Source organism: Blastomyces gilchristii (genome assembly GCF_000003855.2).
Source record: "Blastomyces gilchristii SLH14081 genomic scaffold supercont1.24, whole genome shotgun sequence".
In the NCBI taxonomy this organism is placed as follows: domain Eukaryota; kingdom Fungi; phylum Ascomycota; class Eurotiomycetes; order Onygenales; family Ajellomycetaceae; genus Blastomyces; species Blastomyces gilchristii.
The window spans coordinates 581,384-608,601 of record NW_003101658.1 but is presented as its reverse complement, the minus strand read 5'-3'; the positions used below and the strand labels follow the sequence as shown (position 1 = coordinate 608,601).

Below are 27,218 nucleotides of genomic sequence, written 5' to 3'. Positions count from 1 at the left end.
CTGTTCTTTGCCAATAACTGCCTCTGTATTACACAGACCTTAGCAGAAGACCTTATTCACATGTGTTATGATACTGCCAGACACTCAGGTCTTTATCAAACAGAAGACATTGTGCACTGATTCTTCTTCTTATCTCACACTTGTAAATGAATTCTCAATCACATCTCATGTTGTCTCAATTGTCAACTGTCTAAGCTGTTAAATCACTCTCAGTGAGGGAAATCACACCTCATCTCATCTCTGAAAGAATCATTTGAGATTCTGTCAATCAATTTCATTACAGAATTGCTGATAAGTGACAGCTGCAACACAATACTGACAGTTACAGATAAATTCTCAAAAGCTGTCATTCTGATCACTGAGTAAGAGAAATGAAATGCTCTGTGATGAGTGAAAGAGTTCTATAGAGAAGTAGTCTGCTACTGACAGCTCTCACTGATCATTATCTCAGATAGAAATCTCAAATTCATATCACAATTTTGAAAGAGCATTCTTCAACAGATAAGAATCAAGAGCTGAATGATGATTATCTACAATTCTTATTCAAATGATCAGAGTGAGTGAATCAATCTCACTGTTGAAATCATCTTATAAGCACTTCTCATAGATAAGTATGAATCATCTTGAAGAACTCTACTCAATCAGGTGAAAAGAGCTCTGAACTCAGTAGTCACTCACTCAGTGATAGTCTTCTCATTTGAATTGCTCATGAGAGTCAAGCTGAGATGACTGTCACTGAGAAATAAAGAAGTCTCAGCAGATGTGACTGAATTCATTACAGTCTGTAACACTGTACAGTGAGACACTCTAGATTTATACACTCTCATGAAGATTAAAATAATGAAATCCTTTGACCACTTCCACACTCAATCAGTTATCAAGATAAATAACTTTATCTTTCTTAACCTGGCCTGCAAGAATGAAAAAGAATATACTGTTCAAGAATCTTCAAAGATCTCATCTCTGCAGACTGGCCTGTTTGAGATTGTTATAAAAGTCTTCAATGTTATCTTTTATCTACTACTTTCTTTCAAGTGATGCATGCATTCTGTCATTTCTGTCATTTATTTAAAAAAAACACTTCTACATTCTGCAGACCTCAAACATTCACTCTCAGAGTCAGTCATTGTGACTAATCAGTCTCAATTTGAAATTGAAAAGATCATTAACAAATACACAGAGAGGAGAAAAACATATCTTCAGATCAAGTGAAGAGAATATGAAGACCTGACCTGAAAATCCCTCAATGTAATCACAGAGAATACTTCAGATCTTGTCAAAGTCTTCATGGTCAAGAGGCCTCGCGGGCGACCATATCAAGCCTAAGAGGGACAGGTAAGAAAGAGAATGTCATGAGTAAAAGTAATAAGAAAAAAGAGAAGAAGAGAAAAGAAAAGAAAATTCATTATTACTATTTTTAACTACTGACTGCAGAAGGAAAAGAAAAAAGAAGAAAATAGAATAAAGAAAAGCAAAATCAGAGATCTTTCACCTGTCATATTCATTTCAAGTCTCTTATCAATCATTCTCAAGCTCATGTTGCAGCTTCATCTTCTATTTAGCAAGGTATGTATCTCAGAATACAACATTCACTAACAGACTGTCATTCATGAGATTGCTGAAGTGTGCCTTACTAGACAGCTTGAAGAAATGATTGTCATTGATAGTGTCACTCATAACTGAGATTACATTAGTAAATTCTCTGATCTTGTCTAACTTCTTCTGAGCAGCCTGCACAGTGTTCAGATTATGTTTATCAAGATTAGATAGCTGCCTCAACACCTTCAGATCCTGTGTCATACAGTTGATAGTCTGACCTCTGAAAGATAAAATTGATGACTATCATCTGCTACTTATCTTGATGTTCTTGACCACTCTGACAGGAGTTGAACTAGCATCCTTCTCACTAATTTAAATGCACTTGATAGGTTTCAGAGCAACTGAACTCAAGGTCTTTCATTTCAAGAGAGTGAGTGTCTTCTCAGCAGAAACAAAGATTAAATTGTTTTCATTTATATCACTATCTTCAATAGTGTCATCTCTGTCTGCACTCACAGTCTTCTCAAATCTCAGCACACTTCCCTCAAACAGTAGATTGTCAGTGTTTTTTTCAAACCTGTACTGACTATGACAATTTAAAGAACAGTGAGCATTCTTGTTATCTCACTGACAGTTGACATAAGTATCATATCTCTATCAAGTTCAGTTGTCATCTGAAGAAGCAATCACATACTCTTCAAATCATCCATGATCTGCTGTACAAGACTGACAAGGTGTGAGAGCTACTTTCTCACAAGTTTGAAGAATGATAACATTTCAATTAGCTGAATCTTTGAAATCAACTGTTCTCAGAGTAATCAAGTCATCATTTATCATCTATCACTGTAACTTTCATTACATGAGCATTTATCTCAGCTGCTTGATCAACTGCTGACTGAGCAGGACAAAAAATTCACAGTTCATGAACAGCATTTTCTCACTGTGTCTCATGAGTCTTTTAATAATTGATACAGCATTCACAAGTCCTTCTACAGTCGGATTCTGCATTATTGATACACTCAGCTGGGCTGGCTTCTCATTCTTCTGAAAGTGTAGATCAGTTTTGTCATCATGATACAGACAGTGTATACAAGTCACATCTCACAGTCAAGGCATCTGATCATCTTTAACAACTCTCTTTCACTCTGTTCTTCTCAGCATGTTATTCTCTAATGTGCTACATTGCTTCTGACTATCTCTTCATCACTGTTTATCTGCTTCAGTCAGCTCTGATTTCTCTTCATCTTTCTTCTCATGAATGTCTTTCATCACTGACTTCACTTTCACTTCTACCTGAGCTACTGACTTCATCTTGTCTTCAGTTGCTGCCTCTGCATCTGTATCTTCATCAGAGAACTCATATGTATTTGAAGATCATGACTTCTTCAGCTCAGTGAATGATGTAATAAGCTTTCATTTAAATCTCTCTGCAGTCACATCTGAATCTTTTAAGCTTCTGCTCTCAGATTTCTTCACTGACTCATTTGCAGCTTTCTGGCCATGTAATCTAGCTAACTGACAATGAGGTGCAACTGCCTTTTCCTCATCACTTCTTGAAACTATCTTAGACATTGAAGAATGAGGTTCTGACTCTTCAATTTTGTTTATCTTCTCTGCAGTCTTAAGAAGAGTATTACACTCTTTCTGACTCAATGACTGAAATAACCTTTTCAACACTCTTCTTATGCCACTTCTGTCAAGGTGATCAATCTGATCAATTGCTTCTCTCACACCTGATGTTCTGAATATCTTTCTTGAACTCATTGCTGCAAAGTTCTCTAGATTTCAATGAAAATTTTTTATGATAATGAGAATGATGACAAAAAGATAATAAGAAAGAGAAAAGAAAAATAAGAAGAGAGAGATGACTGATCATATTATATACTTACAGATTATTCACTCACATCATTCTCAGTCTTCTGATAGAAGATCTGTCTCTTTATCATTCTCAATTCTCTTATTCTCTTTTATTCATATTCACTCTGCATTTTACAGTTCTTCATCTTTCATCTATTTATTCATTCTTATGACTTCTATCACCTTGTTGTCTCAGATTCTTTATCTCATTCATAGTCATTGTTTCATTATCACTTCATTGTATCTGTATAATATCTGTGAAAGACAAAGATTCTGTATAATATCTATTATCTTATTATCTCAGACTCTTTATCACTGTGTCATTATCATCTCATTGTTTCAATCCCTTTCTTTACTCATCTCTCACACAAGAAGAATATTAACCTGCATCTGAAAAATGCCTAACTCATTTCTTATTAGATTTAGCTTTTTTTCTGCCATCTTATTTTCAGACATTCACCTCTTTTCAGACAGGGGAACTGTGATGTTCACTCTTGCTACTTTCTAAGACTTTCACCTCTTTCTTTCTGAGACTTCTGTCTCTTTCTGAGACTTTCATCTCTTTCTTTCTGAGGCTTTCATCTCTTTCTTTCTGAGGCTTTCATCTCTTTCTTTCTGAGGCTTCTGCTCCTTCCTTCTGTAAAAGTCAATCACAATAAACAAACAAGCATGTATATATATATATATAAAAGCGTCCGCCCATCTTCATCTTGAAGAATAAGACAAGATTTACCTTTTTACATGTACGATACGTGATCGGCATACACTACAGGTGATGTATGCTGCAGTAACTGTGCTCATTGTTAAAGCAGAGAATAGCTGACAACTAACAACTGAATCAGCTCAGAATGATTCAAATGTCACTGCTACTCTTGTCACAGCTTCAATAAGAAATTGTAGCTATTGACAGACTGTAAGTATGATTTAATGAGTCACTTCAGAATCATTTTCTCTCAGAGATTGAGATATCAATAGACTATTACTCCTTGCAATGACTGTATATATCTGAATAATAAGATTAATAGATGATTGATTTAATGCTGAAAATGCTGCAGAAATAATCTGCTTAATTACTGAACTGAGTCATTTCTTCTTGAGCTCACATTGCAAGACAAGAGATATAATGATTGAAGCTCAAGCATGTTCTTGAAGCTGACACTTCTTGAGATAAGTAATCAGTGACTGCAGATAATTTCAACTGCAAGAAAAAGAGAATGTCTGTAATATTTGAAAATATTCTAGCTAATTATACAGTGATAAGATAGTACTGATCAGCAATGAGTGTGAAATCTCTGATATATCAGTGAACTCACTATGATATGAATCAGATGAGAAAAAAGAGATCAAATTCAAACTTAAATATATCTGAAAAAGAGATACAGTCTGTAATATCATTTCTTGCTCTTGACACATTTGATCTCTGTGTATAAGATTTGATAGATTATTCAGTTTAGTCTGAAGATGTTGCATATGATAGTGAAATCAGTCATTATTGTATAAATTATAGTTCAGATTCAGTTGATTCTTGTCATTGATAAAGCAGCTTCAGTATAATCTTCTTACTGTTAATTCTTTAATTCCTGTATTGCTATTTTACTGCAGCATATCTTTAAGAAATGCAATACAAGATGCAATCACTCTCATCTTTTTTTCATCAATATTTATTATAACTCTCTTACAATTCAATGTAGATAAGTCATGTGACAATGCAGTAACTGTGTCAGAAAAATTGATATCATGAGAATTAAAGATTAGAATAAAAATATTGTTTCACTTTAAATACTTAACAGCACTCAGTGCAGAAATTAAATAAAAACTCATCAAGCTTCAGTACATGTTCTGATATAAGTCAAATTCATCAATAAATAATTGATATGACAGGGAAATAACTTATATATCAGAGTAAAATATGCTTTTTAAAAGATTCTGTTTATATGCTGTAATTTTCAACTCAGTCTGAATTAGTGAAGATTTGTAATATGATTATATCTTAATCATCTCAGTTTTAGTTCTCATGATCTGATGAAGAAAATACTGATCTTGACTCTTATATACTGGCAGATCAGAACCTGATTCAAATGTTATATTCATATGAATATCAAGTTGATTTAGAACTTGAGTAATTGAGATATATTTCATCTCATTCTTCATTGCAATTATTTCAAAGAAGCTAAATAATGAATTTAAGAACAGTAATCTTTGTACAGTCTGCAGAGTATAGTGAACAGCTTCTTGAACTTTCAGAACTATTATATGAGATCTCATATCTGAATGTCAGTGATTATGTCTGATAAAATACACTCTTTCAATATGAGATATATCATTCAACTCTGATTTACAGTAGCATTCAAGATTTTCACACTGATACTGAATAAAATCAGAAGAAAAAATAGGTTTATTTATTAATAAATATCAGATGAATTTGCTGAAACAATATTTGATAGAGTTCTCTCAACTGTGAGATTGTTATAACTCTGTGAGATTGTTGATAATTTCTGTCATTTCTATATGCATTTATCACTGAAAAGTTGAGGATTTGAGAAGAGCAGATATCAAGAGAATCAGATTTTAAAAGTATAGTAATCTCATGAAGAATTTGATGAGATTTTTCTGAGCAGAACTCAGAGTTGATATTTATATTAATAACACTATTGAAATTGAGGTTTTCTTGACTGATAAAATCAGAAATTATGCTCTGCATTGCTTTTTCAGAGTTGATAGATCTTCAGAGAGCAGACTTATCAGTGATATATTCTTCAATAAATGCAGAATTTGCAGTAGTGATTTATAGTTTTTTCAGGAAATATCTGACTCTTCAGCTCAGAGTCTCATTGTCAGAATAAATGAATTCATTTCAAAGTTACTATATTTGTGAGATATATCAATTGCTGAATTAGAATCAATAAATTAATCAGTAATAGTAACAGCAATTGCATCAGCAGCTGGCATTTCAATATTATCAGTAACTGACTCATCAGAATTCTCTTGATCATCATTTTCAGAAATATTCTTCTCAGCAGCTGCTTTCAAAAGTCACTCAATATACTTAACATTATCAGCAGCATTCTCATTATATGACTCTGTCTTTAGAGAATGTTAGTTTTTATAATAATAGAGACATCAAAAGTGATAAACTTACTGAGAATAGTAATACTTCTTCATCAGAAGCATCAATATCTGAATCACTGTTAATGAAATCTTCATTTGCAGTTTCTGAGAAAGAGAGACATTGATCATTCCCAGATTCTTATCTAGAGACAGATAGCAGATAGTGTTTTGAATTTTAATTAAACAGATATAATATTTTACTTTCTGATATAATTTGTAGAAAAAAGTTGTGTAGTTGAAAAGATATGAATGAAGTGAATAAGTGATCTTGATAAAATAAAGAGATGAGATTGAATTACTGAAAAGAAATATATTAATAAGAGCTGCAATCAGTGACAATCTATATTAATTTAATATTAAGAATCAAATCACTATATTTCTATTCATATCACAAATTTATCAGAGTTCTATCAAGATTCTGAAAATGAACATTGTCATGAATTCTACTCTACTAGATCTCTTCAAACTCTCTCATCTGATAGGTTTAATAAGACAAATCACTGATTTCAAAAGAAATCTGATATTGATATATCTGAATATAGAATAAACATAATAGCAGTAATGATGAATATCAGTCAGATAAGAAGAAGTCAAACTCATCACTGATATTAAGTAGTCTGTTAAAAAGGTGTTGCTGAACTCAGTATCTGAATGCAGAAATATATAAAAAGAAAATTTGACTGACAGAGCAGTGTCTGTATCTGAAGATAAAATAAATGTATTTTCTTTCTTTCAATAAAGATAATTTGAATTGAACAGTTACAAGTGTGATAAAAATAAAGAATAAAACATTATACATCTTTTCATTCAGCAGAATGATGATGCTGAATGTAATTAAAACATGAAAGTTCTGAACTCTCAAAGAAATGAAGACAAGTAGTATTAGATTTTAGCAAATATATCAACTTTTCAGTGAGATATCTTAGAAGAATTTGAAACTTTTCAGTGAAATATTAAAATTTTTTTGATCAACTTAGCTAACTATTTATTAATATAGAATCATATTCAACAGAAGAAGACAAAGAGCAGAGAAAGTTCAGTGATAATTGAATTACATAACTGCTATAAAGAATTAATCATCTTTAAATACTTCTATGATTCATTTATCACTGAAAAGTTCTTTCTGGTTTTTTACTGAGTATGAGAAATTATTGACTTTGATTAATTCTCTGAGCAAGGACAATGATATATGAAATGTAAGTTGAATATTCATTAGTTAAAGATATTGAATTAAAAACTTCAGATTGAAAAACTAGAAATTAATTCTGAAAAATAGAGATATATATCAATCTTGTAATTCAGGTTAAAATATTTGATGATACTGATACAAATGAAAATTTCATCACAGCTATACTGCAATGATAAAATATTCTGACATTCTAAGATCTGATAAATGATATTTCTGAATATTAGTAAATTATCAGAGATGACTTTGCTGTGACAATTCAGAATACTCTGACAGCAAAAAAGAAACATCTGATAAAAGATGTGTGAAAAAAGATACAGAAAAAGATCAAATTTTCAGAGATACTTTCAGTGAAAGGCAGATCAGTGATGTAGAGATTTTCAACATAATCTATTTATATTTTAATATATTTAGTTTTCTATGAGTTTTATATATAAATTAGTTAATATATACTTTAATATACATAATTAGAATATATCTGTCTTGATATTTGCTGAAGAAAGTTGTTATATTCTCTATCTTACAATTTATATAGTTATAACTGTGAAGAATTCACTGATTTCACTGTATTAGAAAATCTTGAATTCTGTAGATATATTTCTGACAGTATGTTAAACACTTGTTTCTAGTTAATAGAAATGATTTTATATTCAAAATAGCTGTAATTCATTCAGTGATAGCCTGTGCAGAAAGTATTAAGATATGAATAAAATCTATCAGATATGCTGATTACACTCAGAGATAAAATATAAAAGCATTTGCATTCATTGCATGATAATTTGCAAAGATGAATTAATAATATATATAAGAAGAATAACTTACTATCTTCTTTTTCTTTCTTTCTTTCTTTCTTTCTTCTTCTCATAATCATATCACAATACAAACATTAATTTTTTCAGTTTATTCAGCTCTTCTCATCTTCAGTAAGATTAGTATTCTGTCAGTTGTAATAGAAAGCTTTGAATATCAAAAGTTCTAATGTCAAGATATCTAATGTGCATAGTATATCAAGAATATCAGTAATCTATTATTTCATTCAACAGCAGCAGTAACAGTAATAACAGCAACAGTAACAACAGTAACAGTAATAACAGCAACAGTAACAACAGTAATAGTAATAATAGTAACAGTAATAACAGCAACAGTAATAACAGTAATATCAATAATAGCAGCAGCAACAGCAGCAGTAGCAGTAATAGCAGCAGCAGCAACAGCAGCAGCAGCAGCAGCAGCAATAATAGCAGTAATAACAGTAACAACAGCAGCAGTAATAACATTAAAATGACTGAAAACACTCTCAAGTGTACATGTGCAGCAGCAGCAAAAGCACAAGAGAAAGAGATAGTAAGCAGGCTGAATACTCTTATCAAATCTAGCAAGTCAATGATATGTGAGCACTGCATCTTATATATTTTTCCTCATTATATTAAATCTGTTTGTGACAAAGTTGAAGAAAGTATAAAGCTATGTTCAAACTGTAACTATGAAAAGAAAGATTATATAATATACTCTGATAAATTTAATAATGAAATTGAAAATCTGATCTGAACTCATGAGTTTTATCTTATCACTTTAACAGTCATGAAGAAATCAGTCAAGTCAGTCATACTAAAGATAGTGAAGAATTTATTCAAGTAAATTAAGAAAGCAAAGACACACTGACAGAAAGCAGAAAATTAAAAAATGAAGAGTATAACTATCACATTGAAAGTCTCAAATATATCTATCAGTTCTGCTGAAAAAGTCAAACTTGAAATTAAGAAGACTAAGTTAAATATTGAAAGAGTTAAATTGAAGATTGAAAAGAAGAAAATTACTGTGAAGAAGAAGAAAATCACTATTAAAAAGAGAAAATTAAATATTGAAAATATAAAACTTGCTGTTCAGCAGAAGATCTTAAGATTGATTAATAATTATTATAAGAATTAAAAAGTGACAATGAAGAATCTCATAAACTTGATTAATAGTGTCAGAGAGAAAGCACAGCATATTTTCATTAAAATATATAAAATAATAAACTGATTTAAAATAATTATCAAACTTCTCAGTAATACAGTTAATGAGAGTAGTAGTAATAAGAAATCTATTAATAGTAATAATTCTCTTTCTCTCTCTATAACTCTTATCAGTCTCTCTATTATCACTGTCAATTCTTTCTCTCTCTTCTTCTTTAATCTTTCAACTCTGATGAGTGTTCTGAGTCTCTGAACTTATGAAATAATCACTGAAACAGTAAGCTAGAGTCAGTGAAATAATTCTCAGATTTATTCAGAGATTAATAATTATATAGACTTTTAAATACTCAGCATCTAATTACTCTGAAATCTCAACTCTCAAATATTAGATGACTGATGATAGTGTCTCTCAGATCATAACTAATCTACAAACCTTAATTTGTAAGTTCAGTGATGTGATTAATAAGAGCAACATGACTAGAAATAAAGACTATGAAAGAAACTTGATTCAGTTAATTTGAGAGAATTTAGATAGAAGTGTCTGTGATTTCTAATAGAAAATGATATCAGTGAATGAGATGATTTTTAGAATTAGTAATTATATAGATTGAATTTGACAACATCACTAATATAATAATTGATTTTTTCAGTTTATCACTTATTTACAGTGATTCCATCATTCATTCATCATTATACTATGATTTACAGCTCAGCGACCGTGTTGCTGATTGAAATGGTGGAACAACCATAATCCGGTCGTGTAATAACTCTACGTTCTTCTCATAAGGTACCTAGGCTAGGCCTTCTAGAAGGTTATAACGGTTCTTTAGATTGAAGTATACTCAGAGTTATCTACAAGATATCAGATTTGATTGTTATTAAACCTTCAAAAGAGTTAGTTATGAAAATCCACATTGTACTGTAATTGGCAACTAGGATTTTAGTATTTTGTGCGTGCAGCAAAAATCCAAAAATCCGTCTAATGTGAGAAAGCGGTGAGGGGAGGAATCCCCAACTCCAGTCCCTGATTGAAGGCAATAAATAACAACAGCACGTTCAGTCAGTTGAGTAATAATGATATGATGTTCCATGATTTTCTCCTCGCCATATCTCCTTAGTTTCTTGCTGAGCGAATAGATGAATCAAAGACAAGGTAGTTACGAAGTACCGCTGGAGGCAAGCTGGCATCATCTTTTCTCATCTTTTTTCTCTTCCTGTCACAGGGGTTCAAGAGCAGAAATAGCACCAAATAAAATCAAGTGTTAAAAAAATAAAATTAAATAAATAAAAGAAAGGAAAGAAAGAAAATGAGACAAAAACAACCAACCAGCACAGCACAGCACATACCATCATTTCTCCATGCTGATCATGTCAGACTCAGCAACCTTGGAACCAACAACGTGATAACGTGATGTGATTTCGATGTGTGACATGACAGAGGGGAATGAAAATGCCATCCCAATCAATACTCGCGCATTTTTGTTTCTTTTTCTCTCTCCTCTCACTATGTCTTTTTTTCGCGCGTTCGAAGGAAACTGCCCTTCCAGCTTGCCGAGTCAGGATTCCAAGAAGATAACGATCTGCACGTACGTACGTTCGGGCTAGTTCAGCCCTGGCCCAGGCTGGCTGGAGCCTGGGGCTGGGCGGGTGTTGATGGCACCTTGCCAGGATGAGGATGATGAGGATGGCCAGAGGCGGCCACTTGGGCGGCCACTTTTACACAGGTTTTTGTTATACATACACGTTTTTTTATTTTTATTTTTTTTTTATTTTTTTTGTTTGAACATTTTTTTGAGATGTGAAAATTCCTGTTTCAAACCTTCTTCTCACTCAATATCAGGACTTCTTTTTCTATTCATTAGACAGCAAGCACTCTTTTGTTTAATACTCGACTTTTAGCAGAGGATAAATTGAAATAACAACTTTACCCCTTCAATTCTACTCGGGTAAGCACTTTTTTTTTTCACCGGGGGTTCAATGTAATACTATTTTTGATTGCATTTCATGTTTTGTAAAAAGGGGTCCTTCTTTTTTGCATAACCTGAATACAGAGTACATACGGAGTACTTAGCTTAGCGTACGGCAACAATGCATCGCGGATGAAGCCAGATACAGGAAAAAAAGAAAATATATATATAGTTATATATTATCCCCCGATCGAAACCAAAGGGAAACCTGGCCTGACCTTGGGTCTAACCATTTCCCATTCCTTCCCCAGCGATTTCCAATTTCCAGCCAATAATCTATCTTTTCACATAACTTTACCAATTCGTCCCCCCTGTCTGGCTTTGGCACCCGCCGCCGTGAACAGGGATTTTTATTCAGGAACAAGGGCAACAAGCGACGGACTCTCGGGATCAAAGGCTAGGGAATCGTGGATCAAGCCAAGGCAGGGATCGCTGGTCTTGGAACGGCAACGGGGGCGTTCTTCGTCCCTTTTGTTTCGACCTTTTTTTTCGACCTTTTTTTTCGCCCTTTTTTTTTTATTTTTTTAATTTTTATTTTATTTTATTATTTTTTGATCCCGAAGATGAAGATGATCACGATGGGGATTTGCCGTTTTGTTGTCTCTCATCCATAGAGAGAAAGAGAGCGACGGTATGGATCCGTACTGAAATTCATTCAGCTGGATCTATCCCTGGATCTATGGATCTATGGATCTATGCAAGGGGAAGTGTTGGGCTGGCAGAGATATCGCCAACGAATCCCGGCGTGGAAGCTGTGGACAACGTGGGAAGTTGGCGATGTAAACGCTGAATATTCGTTAAGCTATGGACAGATTGATTGGGGGGGGTTAGACGGTGGCTGATAGATTGTGAACATTGTTTGAGCAAGATCTTTGGTGGGAAACTCTCTATCTTTGCCTCTTTCTTTGGCGCCTTTTTATTTCTTGTCTCCTCCGCTCTTCCATTGTATCTTGACCATGATACATACCTGCCTGGGTGCAGCGGCTAGGCGGTTGCCGATGGTGTTTTCTTGGGCTTTCATGTTTTAAGCATAGGAAAAAAATGCATCAATCCGCTCGTTTCATGGAATTCTTTCAACTGGGCGCTCGTGATGCCGACGAAGTGACGAAAACAATGCCCGAGCGCTGGGAGCGTTTTTTTCGACAATTCCATTCAAATCAGCCTAACAAAATGAAATAGTTACGGGAGGGAGGAATCCAGATATTATTCACAGGGACAGGTTGAAGTGCGAACAAACGAGATAGGTACGTATTCGGGGAATCGCCGCCCGCCATTTGCTGATCTTTAGGCGGTGCTCGTACAGCGCTCCACATGCTTTGTATATGGAAATCTCACGGGCTCGGGCTTCGCAAAAAAGAATGGAGCCCGAATGAAGAAATATTCTTATTGTCGTCGCCATTTTCGTTTGATTCGAAAGGCTTTGCAATTCCTTCTATTATTGTCTTTCTGGCGGAGGGAAGAATTAGAGGATAGTTGACCTGGCTGATATTGAAAGACGCAACGCAAACAGAATAAACAATCCCATTGATGGCGAATACTAATTATTGACTTGACTCGAGGATCTAGCGATCTTGACTTGTCGGGCAACTCATCCTAGGACATTTCCTTTGCCATTGTTCCATGTTGAAGCCGTGATTGAAGCATCTCGCTTGCAGGAGTGATCGAAACTGCAATACTTCTCTCTTACGAAATGCTTCTATCGTTCCAAGCTTATGTGTACATTACATTACATGTAGCTGTGGTAACTACAGGTACATGTACATGCCTACAATGCCATGCTTCCAATATTGCAAAATAAGACGATTCATGGGCTTGCCTCTAACATGCTCAAGATTGTATTCAGAGAGATATGAGAAATTATTACAGAGACCACTTTTCTGCAAAAATCCATATCTACCTTCTTGATGCTCAGTCATATTCAAGGCGGAATTCCATTCCCAACTGGTAGAATAACCTCTACCATCGGGACCATTGCAATGAAACATATGCTTGCTCTCAAGCAGATTCTATATCTAGTGCCTTCTCTAGAATAGAAATACGACCTTGATTCTGACACACCATGATGCCGACTATGCATCTTGATAGCTTCATTCCGTGTCTGCCTTTGCCCCTTGAAACCTGAGAAACTGAGCTTTGCACCATCGCTTCACGGGGACCTATCTTTCCTTATAATCTCGTTCAGCTGTGAATGAGGGATTTGTTTATTTAAAGTAATCGAAGCATATTCCATTTACTTTATTCGATCAGCAAGTTTTCATTCACAACGTGATACAAGAAATTCCCTACATGAGATTAGGTTTTAGGAGGTCTTCAATTAAGTCTCTAAGAAGATAATTGATACACCAAGCCTTGAAAGCTGTTGAACAAGAGTTTTTCAGCAAGGAGATTGTGGTAAGGTCCACTCCAAGTCATATAAATCTTTAGCTTGGTCTCACGCATAGACAAAAGGCAAGGTGTGACAAAATTCCCCAGTTTGATTGTGCGCAGATTTGAAATGGCTTGACTCTCGCTATTAATCATTGAACTGAGCCTGAATATCTTTTTCATAAATACACATCTATAATGACTAACAAACTCAGGGTCACAAGTGAACCATGCTATCAATGAAACCTGGGTCTTAGCTCGTGTTAGTGACTTATTCTATGAAATCTTGAGACGTCACCAGCGTGAACAAGGGTAGATACTCCTCTTTATCCAACCTTCTCCGTCATTCGTCCTCAATTAACCCCTGGAATAGGGACCGCTCCTGAGCCCCTGGTTGAGTAACATAAGGCCACCGATGGAATATTGAACAGAATGTTTCGCCCATCTGAACTAAGACTTTATGACAAGACGTGAAGGGGAACAGAAGAGTCGGTTGTTCATATTCCTTACCTGGGTATCATAAAGGATGATAACGAAACATGCTACGGACCCATATTCTCATACGAACGAGTGGGATTTGGTGCATACTCCATCCACTCTAGGTATATCAAATATCAGATGTCCTCTAGGTGCCACACCACCCCTATTCATGGATTGCGCAAGCCGTTGGTTTCATTTAAACGCAGCTCCAGAAATGAACAACAGCTTAAAAGGGACTTGTCTGTGACTACCACAATATTCAACCTTGAGACATCCAGGGCTTTTCGTGGCTAACGGCCTGCCAAATAGCCGTATGGAGCTTCTTCCCGAGTGGCCCCAAATACATCATGTCATCGTATCATGTTTCCTACAGCAATTTTATCTCGAGGTCCAGATTAAAACTTCTGTGAAACCTTCCACTAAAAGACCTACCGATGGGAAAGCAGGTATATAATTCTCATCACTCACTACATTCCGCCTTTTCTTTTCTTCAAAACAGCCAGATTTCAAACGTCGGCCTTTGCTTTCTCCGTTTTCATCACGGTCTTTCGTTCTGGTCCGTGTACTTGAAACAGGAGACTTTCGGGTGTTAGACATATTGGTATGGGCTGAACGTTTTCTTTTGCAAGAAGTGAGGTCGCAGTACAATATCTCATCACCCGATAACCAGAAATAAATGACTGGGAGATTGCAAAATGTGGTTTTGTGATTAACAGCGCGATACAGGTCGCAATCCCGAAATATTTGAGTTTCAATATGAATTTTGCAAATACACAGGAGCCAAAAAATAAATTCGCCTGAATACCCGTTGTATCGGATCTTATGTTGACTGCTGCATGTCCTTCATACCTTGTCCATTCAACAAGGAGGCATCCACATGAGGATCCGACAACTCCGTATCGAACGATCCGGATGTGATTTTTTGCGTCGACGCGATCTAGAGCGATGGATGATTATAATGCGGCAAAAGAAGTTGATGTTCCTACTTGTTCCGCCACCAAAGATAATAATCGGGAGAGCGATGATGCAACAAAAGTGCTCAGAATACTTCATCAACTTCATATCTACATCGGTAGATGCAGTACCTGTTCTCATGATTATGGTCGGTCCAGTAGTCAAGGCTTCTCGTCCGCTCAACTGTCCTAGCTTTACATTAGTCATGTATCTCGATCCGCTTTGACCGCGAACAATCATGCATGGCCTCAAACTGCGCAGACCTCTATGATCCTCGTACCTTACAAAAAGGGGCCCCTTTTCCCAGGATTCTCCCTCCCCACGACGCTGTTACGAAATTCACACACGCCGAGAGCTCCGAAGCACAAAATGAGCGTGGAAACAAACCCCCTGCACCGCTTTCGACATCCCCTCCATGGCCGTTCCGGAAGCTGAGGCGGCGGAGCTGGTTTCTCTATATCCGCTGCTATCTATAGAAAGCGGCATAGGTGGGGGGGCCCCGCTTGCATTTACGCAGTATGTCCGAACTTCTTCCGCTCGGTTTCTCACCAGGTTTTGATATGGATAAGTGACGCGGGCTTCCCTATGTTCTCGTTAGCTGATACCGAGTCATATAAGGTAGGGGATAGCTATATCTATGTAAAAAGATGACAGTTAAAGAATTCATAAGAAAGGACGCTCAGATGGACATCTCAGACTAGATAAGTGGAACGAGCAGAAATATGTTCTTGGCATTCTTCCGATGCAGTTGGGAGGCGCACAGTTAGTTACCTGAAGTTTTGATACCAGAGAGCAAATTTTAACAACGTGCAAGGGAGCTAACTTTTTTAATATATAATTCAATGATTTGAATGAGGGGGTTATCATCAGGGTTTTCTTGTTTAAAAAAAAAAAAATTCAACTTGCAGTTTTTCACAACTCTTTATAAGCATATTTTTGCTAAGCAATTCATTAATCTCCGCGCTGTTGTATTATCATTCATTATTATTAAATATACTATTATTATTATCACCAATGCTCATTTACTAAGTAAGTGAGAGGTAGGGATCAAACATAAAGGAACAGGGGCTTCAACAGCTTATCATATAAAGAAATATATCTCCACTTAGTCAAGCATAAGCTTACACCACATCATAGTTGAGCATAAAAACTTGAGAACAGCAGGTTACTGATATAAAATTGATCGACCTTCTATGTAAAATCACTTAGAAAGTGTTTTTTAACATCGCGGCTTGTTTTTTTAAGTTTGTCTGTACAGCTGTGGGTGGTGGTTTATTTATATCTAAACCAATTTTCTTTCCGAGTTCTTTTTTTTTTGTTCTACACAAATTGATCCTGTAGAGTATTTATTTTGATAATCCTTTACCATTTTTTGAACTACATCTTGTAAAAGGGAAAAAGCGAAAAAGTGACCAAGCAGGCAGTATTATCAGTATCATGAAGATGTACGAGGAATGCTGCGAAGTAACTTCATACATTAGAGCCATACTAGAATTCAGAAGAGAAGATGTGATCAACACTAGCTGGATGTGCAAACACTATTCTAGCCAATAATGAGAAAATTACCTATCATATTGGATAAATTTTCAGATCACATAACTATGTATGTATGTATGTATGCAGAGAGGATGCTCTAGATATGCAGTCTGAATACAGGAGCTGAGGAATTTGCCTCGCTGAGCCATTAACAATTGACCCTGGCTCATCATATAGTTAGTTTATCTTGAGATGAATGTGCTAATTACATTTTGCATAATACTGTGTGTCATGTACTCTGTACTCCGTATGCACATTGCATTCAGGTGAAATCAAGATTTTGTTTCCATGATCATTTACTGTATGTCAATTCAATATAACATACCCGCAGAAACCCTTAACTGTCTATATGCTGCTTTACTGGAGCCAGAACCGGAATCTTGAATGTTATGAAGTTCTTCCCTGGCGGATATACAGAGAGAGAGAAGGAGGGAAAGACAAGGAGAGCCATTGCCCGACAAAAGTAGACACTAGACCACTGGGGAGAACTCCCTCTCTCACGTTTGTTGAAGTTACATTCAACGCGGAACATAGCATCCATTGGCAGCGCCGCAGGCTCCAGAGGTATAAGTTGGAGCTGGCCGAGATGGATATGGATGCTACTTTACCCCGTATAAAAACACAGTCAAGACAACACCTCAAGCCACGAACGGCTCCACAACCGTTTGTCCCGGCTGTGGCGGGATATAGTGCCATGCTGCGGAAGGCTATCAGACAGTTATGCCTTGAGTCGAAATCCGCGTTGCTCTATGCTACATGCAATCGCTCTGTATGTATGCACCTTGTGTCTTGCCGCACTACACTACAGAACCCTGTAACGTTGACAAAGGAGAGGCCCGGATTTAATATTCCACGCTTGCTTTTGGGATCAGCATGCAATAAGAGCTCGTTACCTGGCGCTATATATATGAGACAGCCCGTCCGGGAACTGAAAGCAAGTTCTTTTTTTTTTCATCTCATCGGCCTCCTGTCACTTCAGCACCTTCCAGAATCCATCACTCTGGTTACATATATCCACTCAGCTACAATAATGCTCCTCAACTCCCTCCTCCTCTGCGCCCTAGGGGCGGCAATGACCGTTTCTGTAGACGCAGAAGTCCTGAGCGATCACGGTCGCGATCAAAAACTTCCATCTGTCACGGTTCCCGAATGTCCGAGGAAAGGCAAGGTCGTCTTCGACAAGTCAGTCCCCGAGGGATTGAAATTCCCGAAGACTCAAGTCGACCTCTGCTATAGCAGTGAAACCTCCAAAATCTCCCCCATGCTCCATCTGACCTTCACGGCATACGATGAGAAGGATTTCCATTTCGACCCCAAACAGGGCACCAACGACGACATCTGGAAGTATTCAGTGATGGAGGCGTTCATACAGCGCGGCGACGACGCACCGCAGACATACCTCGAATTCGAAGTAAACCCGAATAACGTCACCTACCAGTCGTTCATTTACAATCCCTCGCGTGTGCGCGCACCAAACACCCCCCTGGATCATGCCTTCATTTCTGATCCCTTCGGGAACGAGATGTTTGCCGAAACCCACACTCAATCGCAGAGCGAAGACCTGGAAGTCTGAAGTCCAGATCCCGCTTGCGCTCTTTAACGTGCCCGAGAGAGGTCTTCAAGGCACGTGCTGGCGGATGAATTTCTTCCGCACCATCACCTCCCCGGAGACATTCCCGGATCAAAAACTGGGTGCTTGGAGCCCGCCTGATCAGCCAAACTTCCATATGACTCCCTTCTTTGGCCATGTGATTTTCGTCTAGAGCATAACGCTTTCTTTCTAGTGGGAGCAGTGGGGTTTTTTTTATATTCAGCGGCGAATATGCTGCACGCTCACTTTTCATAGTTTGCCCGTTCGACTCTGGCATGGATCCTGTGCCCCGGTTTGATGTATTTATCTGTCCCACTTTGTTGCTTCATTATTGCCGGTTGATGAATCAATGAGCAGCCATTTGATGTGCCTAAGAATCCAATTTAACGTAAAATTTCCTCATTTCCATTCCTTTTAAGTCGCGCATAGGTAGCCCCAATGGAATGCATTATAGTTGCAAATCATCGGGTGTCACCGCTTCCATGCATCTTTTCATATGAACGGAAATGCAGGGTGTTGTTGTGCATGAGCATGTCGCTGAAACAAAGAGTCTCGAGGGGTATTCGCCCTTACCTTTAATTAATCCGCAGAAAGAAAAGCCCAACAAAAAGGAGAAGCGTGGCATTTGTCCCAATAATTAAATCACAGCCAGTGCATTTTTCCTTTTCGCTTCATGCTATTTTTTTTCATTTTTTTTCCCCATGTATTTTCCATTTTGAGGAGGGGTATTGCACCGCGACCCATGGAGCTTTTAGTGCCTTTGTTCCCCCGAGCACGACCTGGAACCGCCTGAAGAATTGGTAGCGGGGGTTGAATGTAGAGGATGAGCTAATGAGACATGGGCCACTATTAATTGCACCCTGCAAATGTAATCCTCGTGGGTTTTTGGCATTCGGCTGGCAACCTCGTAATTAGAGTTTGACAGTGATTTTTCCGCTCTGATCCTGTTGGTCCTTTCCTTTTTCTCAGGATTCTGGCGCACTGTTTCACTGACGGCTGTGGATGCGGGTGGTTCGGATGGCGAAGAGCTCGAAGGGTTTGGCGGATGTGTGTGCTCAAGAGAATTGGGATGATGAAATGATGCTACCGTTCCCATTGTGCGTTCCATGGGAGTGAGTCTTCACACGAGCTGTGTGGCCTTCGTCACGTTAGAACTCTTCAAGCCTTGAAGCCTGGAATTAATCAAGGCGAACCTGAGCATCCCCCGCATTTCCACAACGCAGGCCTCGGTGAAGCATCTAGAAAGCGAGGAAAGACGCACCTCGTAAAAGCCTAATGTCTCTTCGCATACCAACCTCATGTTCAATCCTATCGTCTCTATCCGCTCGCTTCCCTCCCCCGGTATTACTTCAAGTAACGTAGCATATCATCCTGGTAGAGGGGACCGCTACGAGCAGACACATCCTGCAGGACCCGTATTCAGACTCGAAACGCATTTGGTCCAACTACACCACCCTTTGTGGGTGCGCACAATGGTGCTCCATTTCCTAGGTTCCGGAGCGCTTCCAAGATCACGATGCAATGGCGATAGACGTAGGTATAAGCGTCCCGGCGAGAGACAATGGCCTGCCTACGCAAGACCCGCCAACCTTGCCTCTGGTGCTAGAAGCTCTCATGCAGCCGCATTTTACAGACATGGAACGGAGTAGAAGAGCGCTTCCCGATAATGCTGCCCAGGTGTTATGGGTACAATTTTTGTATATCAATTCCGTGGAGGTAGTGAGATGATGTATTTGGTTTTTTCATGTCTGGCAGACAAAGTCGCTAGGTATGGAGCAATGAATGGGTTAGAATTAAGATTTGTTGAAAAGTCTGAAGAAGGCTAGCCACTAAACAGCTAATTTCTTTCCCCAGCCCCCTTTATGAAGACACTGACTGATGGATCTATCAGAGCTTGACAGGGTCACAATACTTTGATAACCTGGGGGAATTCATGATTTGTAGATATGCCATTCTCTGATAAATGCCTCAAATGTCAATACTCATCCTTGATACCTCATATTGGACAAAATAAATGTTCAGGAAACGGGCTGGGCTCAGCGCAAACTAAATTAAAAATATTGACAAAATACTGAGATCCGTATTGGTAAATAAAAGAAAAAGAATAAACCTGAGTCCGTCCGTAATATCTAATATACGGAGTACTTAGTTATCTTTATATATTTCATATATAAATAGAAAAATAGGTGTAAAAATTTTCATTCTTCAAAAGATCCATTATGATATAAATAGGGTAATCATTTGGTGGATAAACACATACGACCATAGGGAGTGGAAAGCAGGGCTTCCCGTCCGCTCAGCCGTACTTAAGCCACTCGCCGGCCGGTTAGTAGTTGGGTGGGTGACCACCAGCGAATCCCGGCTGTTGTATGTTTTTTTGATGCTCTTCTAGAATTGAATTTGTAAAATTCTATATTATTAATAATTGAAGACTATTTATTTAACTTTAATTTTTAATTTTTACTGTTTTCTTCTGAGCTTTGTTCAATATCTGATTAATTGACTGTTTCTTCCTTCATCTTTGATTTGATTCTAGCAATATAGTAGTAGAGATGAAAGTAGGTTCAGAGTCAACAAGGAAAACACATCATGCAGAAAAAAAAAAAAGAATCGACACAGGCAGGATTCGAACCTACGCGCCCGAAGGCATGAGATGGTCTAAAGCTTACCAAATGCGAACTAACCACATTTGGAGAATTCGAGTCTCACGTATTAACCACTCTACCACTGTGCCGTGTTTGCAGTACTCTGGGCATACCTTGAGACACAAATAATAACTAAGAAAGTGTCATGGTTCGCGCCACCCCCTTTTTCGACCACCAACTCCCCCCCTTTTTTTTTGGGTGAATGTCGCTCACTCGAATGTCGACGGAAATGATATGATAATATAGAAATTAACGCTATAATTAGCATTCAATGTCATTGTTGTCTCGGTCTGTCTTCGGTAATATTCGCCACTCGTAATTTCATGCACACGAGGCAGATACAGCTCCACCGTCTCACGCTCCACTCTCAAAGTCTAGAGGCAGTATCTATCAATGTTTCATTGATTCCATGAGCATTCCACGAGTCGCGGGTAAGTTCCAATGCTTCCGCCTTCACGATTATAATATCAGCCGCTTGTCGGGAGGCCAGCCAGACGAGCCCAGATATATAGGTAATTCAGCACCAGTTCCAGTAACGAATCTCCGAATGTACGATTGGAATTGAAGGGCGACGTCCTCATCTTTAGTCGGTGTGGTTCTTTGGTTTACATGCAGAAGGCCTGCTCATACTGCAATTAGCAAATTTGCTAGCGCAGATGTGACCCGGTCCCGTGCTAGAGTCTCCACCGGTTGGTTCAATGGCACGGGGAATAGATCGTGAATTCGCTTGAATGTGGCGTCACTTGCATCCGGAAACATCACTCGGCACGTGCAGGAAACCTCTCTGGGAACCCAGAGTCCGAAGATATCCCATGGGCTTCCTTGGGGTGTGTTTGAAGATTCCACCGCGATAGCTTGGTGAAAACGGGCCCTGCGTATATAAGATCTAGGATGTATCGGGAATATAGGCGCCGTCAATAATTAGCCCAAAGCCTCTATCTGGGACTGACCTGACTAACCTGCCACGGCAGATATTATGCCCTTAAGCGATAAGTTCATGGTTGACAGCTGAAACGAGCTTGTCCGCAGGAAAATCCTTAAGAAGAGAAATCGAATTCGCAATTTGTAACTTCAAGTATATCTTCATAGATTTGCTTGCAGCAGACAATCACCCCGCGATGTGGTATGATATTGGGAGAAGATAAAATCGCCCTAGAAGTTCGCATTAACGTAACATGCTTCTACTAGAAGTGATAAGGGTGGACATGAAGGAGGGGAAGATTTACCTTCGAAAATGGCAGCTTGTCACGTCCGCCATTACTCGTAAGCATCGTGGTGATAATGCTAGCTCCTGCGTCATATCCAACCGCAGTAATAAGCGTTGGGTCACCTCCATATAAGCCAATGTATATCGTAGTCACTAGAGAGAAGCAAGATAATCATTAATGCGAATGTTTGCGTTCGTAAAGCCCTGCCGCACATCCCCAGCCTAATGGTCCAGATTAGCCGCACAGTTGACAGTGACAATAAAAATAGAGGAGCATACGTAGTATGATAAAAATCATACTGGTAGTTATGGGATACGAGGATTAGGCATTCATTTGCATTAGTTGTGCCACCATTAAATAATCCAATGAAGTCCAGCTCTGTATGGCGCAAGCCTTTACTTCCAAACATATAGCAAAACCCCCATGTATAAAATGAAGTACCAGAAATTTATCTCGCCGCTTCGTGCCATAAAGGACACGTACGTTCAGATAGAAATAAGCAATCTTCACTTCCCTAGGCCTGTTCCCTGATTCCGGGGAGAATGTCGTGTGCACGTTTACTGCTAACACAATCTGGCAAGGCATACATGGCGAGACCATTGTCTCCGATGGTTAGTTATCATCCAACCCGCGACTGTAAGAAGTTCATTTCAGTTGGGCGGACTTCCACTTAGAAGCCGTGCCTTGCCGGCGGAAATCGTCGCCGGGGTACCTTAAACTAGTCCCAGGTGCTTGCGCCTTCAACAGTACGAGTCAAAAGCATTTCTAGCATCAGGTAAATTCCGTGAGGCAACGTCATGCGGCTTTGAGAGCCATATCTTGACCCCTAGGGGTGCTTTTAGTCCGTCATGATACCCTGCAGAATCTAAATTTCAACAAGTGTAGGCGAGCAAAATGCTTAGGGTTATGTGTTCGCCTTGCAGGGCCCTCCATGCTAAAATATATATATATATATAACAGCAATTAGATAGGTAAAAAATAGCTCTGGATGAGGCTGAGTGCAACGTAACCTTTTTAAACCATGTATACGAATTGTTTTCTGTCTGGTATGAACTACAATCCCGCCTGAGGGGCAGATTTGCAAGAAACGTCAATTTAAACTATTTTGCCCAAAAGTGAGCCCTTTCCCTTTTCGTATTAGTACAAAATTACAGTTAAAGGCTCAGCCTCCTGTGTTGTTGTTATTTTTCAAAAGCTGGACAAGAAACACACTGAATACGAGTTTAGTGGCCGTGTGGCCGAGATATGTGAGAGTGATTGCGTCTAGAAGCTCATCGGGTCAGTTACAATGGCGAGGCTGCCGGCTTCCACTCAGGCTCATGATTCGGCCCAGTTTCTCGCAAGGCAGATTATACTACAGAGGGCTATGACAGATATCAACAGCTTTTTGGTGACATTTGGACAGGAAGACGAGAAGAGTATCAGTGGCGCACAGCATAGCCCCTTTCTGAACATTGAAAAGGTACTTGACCCATTTTGCAGGAGTCAGAACACTACTTCTTAGCTGCCTATATTGGAAGTTGATATGAGCGCTTCATCTGGTGCCTTGATTGCTCCCATCCTTTGTAATCGCTTCTCGTTTGCCAGAACTCCCTTTTGAGGACTTGAAGTGACCAACATCATCCTATAATGGAGAGTCGCCTCGTCAAAAACCAGCTAATTTTCCGCTTTAAAGAACCATATAGACCTTCTCGACAACCTAAGGAAACCGTCTATCATGCCCGTCGGCCTCATCGCAAGTCTCGAACTGGATGTTTGAATTGCAAGAAAAGGAGAGTCAAGGTATGTTCAATGTCTCGTTGGCATCATTAGCTCAGGAGTAGCCCAATGCATCCGTTCCACTGAGCTCTTTTGCACATGGAAAAGATGCTGATACTAGCTTCAAGTGTGATGAGACGAAACCAAATTGTCAAAGATGTGTGATGTATGGGGTAAGCTGTGATTACTCCGCATTAGCAGTCCAGCGGCATCAACCGATAACGCACGGGGAATCTTATCAAATGGCCGCTGGCACCTATATTCCGCCTTCATCGGTGCAGTTCTCGATGTCTGTGGACGACTTAGCTGATAAAATCAATCGGGTCCTGCAACTGGATACGTCCACTGATAAGGCCTTTCTCCCGGTGATGAAGTCAATAAGCCATAGAACCGTAGAGTTTTTTCATCATTTTATAACTATGGCCGCGCATGCATCTTCCTTGTCAGATGCTCATCGGGTAGTCATGAGCGGTAAAATGATGCAATTGGCTTTTCAGGTACTTTGCGATCGATCTCCTGTTTCGTCCGTTTCCCGTGCAGGCTACTAAAACTTGTTTCATATTAGAACCCATACCTCATGCACGCCGTTTTTGGTGTCGCAGTAACACACCTCCGCCATTTGCTGCCTCATGACAAATCATTTGATATAGCCGCAGCAATCCATTGGGAGAATGCGTTAAAATTGTACCGCAAGGAAATTTCAAAGCCGATCGACGAGCACAATATGGACCCTCTTATGTCAACTTGCATGTTATTGGGTACCATTATTTTCAGGTCAGAGGAGTGTAAACCTGCTAATTCTTGGATATTTTCATCGGACCCTACGAGACTCTCCTGGCTGTTAGGCCAATCTGGGCTTCGATATATCCTCGAAGCCATCTCCATACAGCAATTGCAACAAAGCATTTGGTTCGAAGCCTTCATGGAATCCGATGATGAGAATCACAGCTTTAACAATAACTCTCCCGGCCGGGAGGGATTGCATCCAGAACTTGCAGATCTATGTGAGATCGACGAAACGACCACGGAAGAATCCAACCCATATCACTGGCCCCTTCGAATGCTCAGCCCCATGTTGCCTCTCAAAGCCGACAGAAACAATTTTGGGAAGCTAATAACCTTCATTGGAAGACTCGAACCCGTCTACACCAAGCTCCTACAGGAGAAGGACCCCAGAGCACTCCTCATACTAAGCCATTGGCTTGGGAAAATGTGCGAGGAGGATCAATGGTGGATATATCACAGGGTTTCTTCGGAATGTTTCGCAATTTGCATGTTCCTCGAACACAACGAAGACCCTCGAATTGTGAACTTGCTCCAATATCCTGCGGAGAAATGCGGATATGTTTTGGATCATGTTCTCAAAGAGATGATCGTGCAAGATAGTGACAACCTCGTTTATCTCCCCTGAAACAGCGTCAGGTACTGGCTGTGATGGGAATTACTTTAGGGGCAAGTTAAGAAGATCCTTTCGCGCATCCAGGTAGTCTAATGTACCCTAGTCCGCAGTAATTTAGTTCGATACCCGGGCATATATTACAATCATATACTTTCACAGAAACCTACAATGATTGACCCTGAAATTTCTAGAAAGTAATTGTCTAGTTCTAGCTTCTGAATTCGGTTTAACTCTGTGGCATCGGAATGGTTTGGGCTAGTAATAGTTTCAAGAGGACGATTCTAGGTCACATTGTCAATGGAATGTACCTACAATCTGTAAGCGATGGGTGGTTAAAAAACGTCTTGTCTGAGCTGAAAATGTCCGTAATACGGGGGTTGTTCAAACTAAATAGCTAATGACCATAAAAGCCCACTTCCCTTCTCTCTTCTCTTTGAGTATTTCACTCACCCATTCCAATTTACCCCCAGCAACGCCCCTCGAGCTTTCAGCTTACAAAACCACAGCTCCTCCTCTGCAAACATCCAGATCCCTTCCTCATCAAAGCAAAAATTCGCCGTAGTTCCCCCAACAACGATCTTCCCCACCAAACTCCCCTCAGTGTCCCACACATGCACACCATCGCCACACCCGGAATATACATACCCCTTTTCATCACACTTAATCCCATCCGGCACCCCATTGTCACAAAAGGCAAACAGTCGCCGATTCGCCAATCGCGTCCCCGACTCAACCACATCATAAACGTAAATGGAAGCCGGCAATGTCCCCCGGACTGAGAAATTATGTCCATCCCGTATATCTCCATGACTCTGTATCGAGCCTGTATCCGTAATATACATGAGGGTGTAGTCTGGGCTGAAACAGAGGCCATTGCACATATCGAACCCATCCGCGACGGCCCAGCATTGGCCCGTTGAGGGACGGAAGCGGTAGACCTGTTTGGGCAGTACGGGTGGCGGGCGGAATGCCTGCTCATACCCGTATGTCGGGTCCGTGAACCAGATGTCGCCCGTGCCGTGGTGGACGACCACGTCGTTTAGCGAGGAGAACTCGCGGCCGTAGAAGTTGTTCAGGAGCGTCTCTGCGGTGCCGGAGACGGGGTCGACGAGGGTGAGGGCGGATGGTTGGCTGCTGCCACCCCCATTCTTTCCCCTATGAATATCGCCCTGCGCGCAGTAGAGGACTTTGTCCTGGTAATTGCAGGCGCCATTGGGCTGGCTTACGATGTCAAAGCCTGGTTTAGAGGTGAGTTTCTCAATTTGCCAGGTATCGGCGGTTATGGCGTAGAGGTCGATTCTGGGGTCGCTGGTCTGGTAGTTTGAGGTGAAGTAGATGCTGTTTGTGCTGCGGATGTATACGCCGGCTTCGTGAGCGAATTGGTCCTTTGTATCCTTGCGGGACGAGACGAGAGATAGTAGCGGATTGTCGCCGATAACGTCTTGAATGAATTTTTCCGAATAAACGACAAAGGAGGGGGAGGAACTGAATGACCGCGCGTACGGGATGTCGGTGGCAGCCCGCTTGGTGTCGAAATAGGCGACCTTGGTGATGGTGGTGATGGGCGCAGGGCGCCTGTCTGCCATTGTTACGGTTTATATAGCCTTCAAAGAGTAGTAGTCAATTAGAGAGTACGTCAGCAATAGTTCTATATCCTTAGCAATCAAAGAT

The 27,218-nt window shown here is 39.4% G+C and overlaps 6 protein-coding genes and 2 non-coding genes across 9 annotated transcripts; 5 read left to right on the top strand and 3 right to left on the bottom strand.

Moving 5' to 3' along the window:
* Positions 1 to 11,503: 11,503 nt before the first annotated feature.
* Positions 11,504 to 12,121, top strand: BDBG_17779 (uncharacterized protein; the record flags this gene model as incomplete). Its single annotated transcript, XM_031725427.1, has 1 exon — positions 11,504 to 12,121. A coding segment is annotated over exon 1 (375 nt), but the record flags the coding sequence as incomplete, so codon positions are not given.
* A 3,126-nt stretch (positions 12,122 to 15,247) lies between these two features.
* Positions 15,248 to 16,403, top strand: BDBG_17778 (uncharacterized protein). The gene has a single exon (XM_031725426.1). The coding sequence runs from the start codon at positions 15,334 to 15,336 to the stop codon at positions 15,634 to 15,636; it is 303 nt and encodes a 100-aa protein (XP_031580824.1). The 5' UTR covers positions 15,248 to 15,333; the 3' UTR covers positions 15,637 to 16,403.
* Positions 16,404 to 17,378: 975 nt separating this feature from the next.
* On the top strand, positions 17,379 to 19,445 carry BDBG_08534 (uncharacterized protein). The gene has a single exon (XM_031723606.1). The coding sequence runs from the start codon at positions 17,533 to 17,535 to the stop codon at positions 18,517 to 18,519; it is 987 nt and encodes a 328-aa protein (XP_031580823.1). The 5' UTR covers positions 17,379 to 17,532; the 3' UTR covers positions 18,520 to 19,445.
* Positions 19,446 to 20,795: 1,350 nt separating this feature from the next.
* Positions 20,796 to 20,911, top strand: BDBG_17777. Its single transcript, XR_004198605.1, has one exon. It is a non-coding gene; the product is annotated as a 5S ribosomal RNA (ribosomal RNA).
* Positions 20,912 to 21,148: 237 nt separating this feature from the next.
* Positions 21,149 to 21,271, bottom strand: BDBG_17776. Its single transcript has one exon. It is a non-coding gene; the product is annotated as a tRNA-Ser (tRNA).
* Positions 21,272 to 21,549: 278 nt separating this feature from the next.
* Positions 21,550 to 22,181, bottom strand: BDBG_08533 (carboxylesterase; the record flags this gene model as incomplete). Its single annotated transcript, XM_031723605.1, has 3 exons — positions 21,550 to 21,633; positions 21,813 to 22,036; positions 22,142 to 22,181. 3 exons carry the CDS (start codon positions 22,179 to 22,181, stop codon positions 21,550 to 21,552), a joined length of 348 nt encoding a protein of 115 aa, XP_031580822.1.
* A 1,378-nt stretch (positions 22,182 to 23,559) lies between these two features.
* Positions 23,560 to 26,544, top strand: BDBG_08532. Of its 2 annotated transcripts, XM_031723604.1 has the most exons (4): positions 23,560 to 23,852; positions 24,066 to 24,172; positions 24,277 to 24,645; positions 24,714 to 26,544. In XM_031723604.1, exons 3-4 carry the CDS (start codon positions 24,313 to 24,315, stop codon positions 25,557 to 25,559), a joined length of 1,179 nt encoding a protein of 392 aa, XP_031580821.1. In that variant the 5' UTR covers positions 23,560 to 23,852; positions 24,066 to 24,172; positions 24,277 to 24,312; the 3' UTR covers positions 25,560 to 26,544. The 2 variants fall into 2 exon arrangements, with proteins under 2 accessions (XP_031580821.1, XP_031580820.1); XM_031723603.1 differs by having other exon boundaries at positions 23,577 to 24,172; positions 24,714 to 26,075.
* On the bottom strand, positions 25,994 to 27,133 carry BDBG_08531 (AkeP protein; the record flags this gene model as incomplete). The annotated part of the gene is made up of 1 exon (XM_002621113.2): positions 25,994 to 27,133. One exon carries the CDS (start codon positions 27,131 to 27,133, stop codon positions 25,994 to 25,996), a length of 1,140 nt encoding a protein of 379 aa, XP_002621159.1.
* Between the last annotated feature and the right edge of the window lie 85 nt (positions 27,134 to 27,218).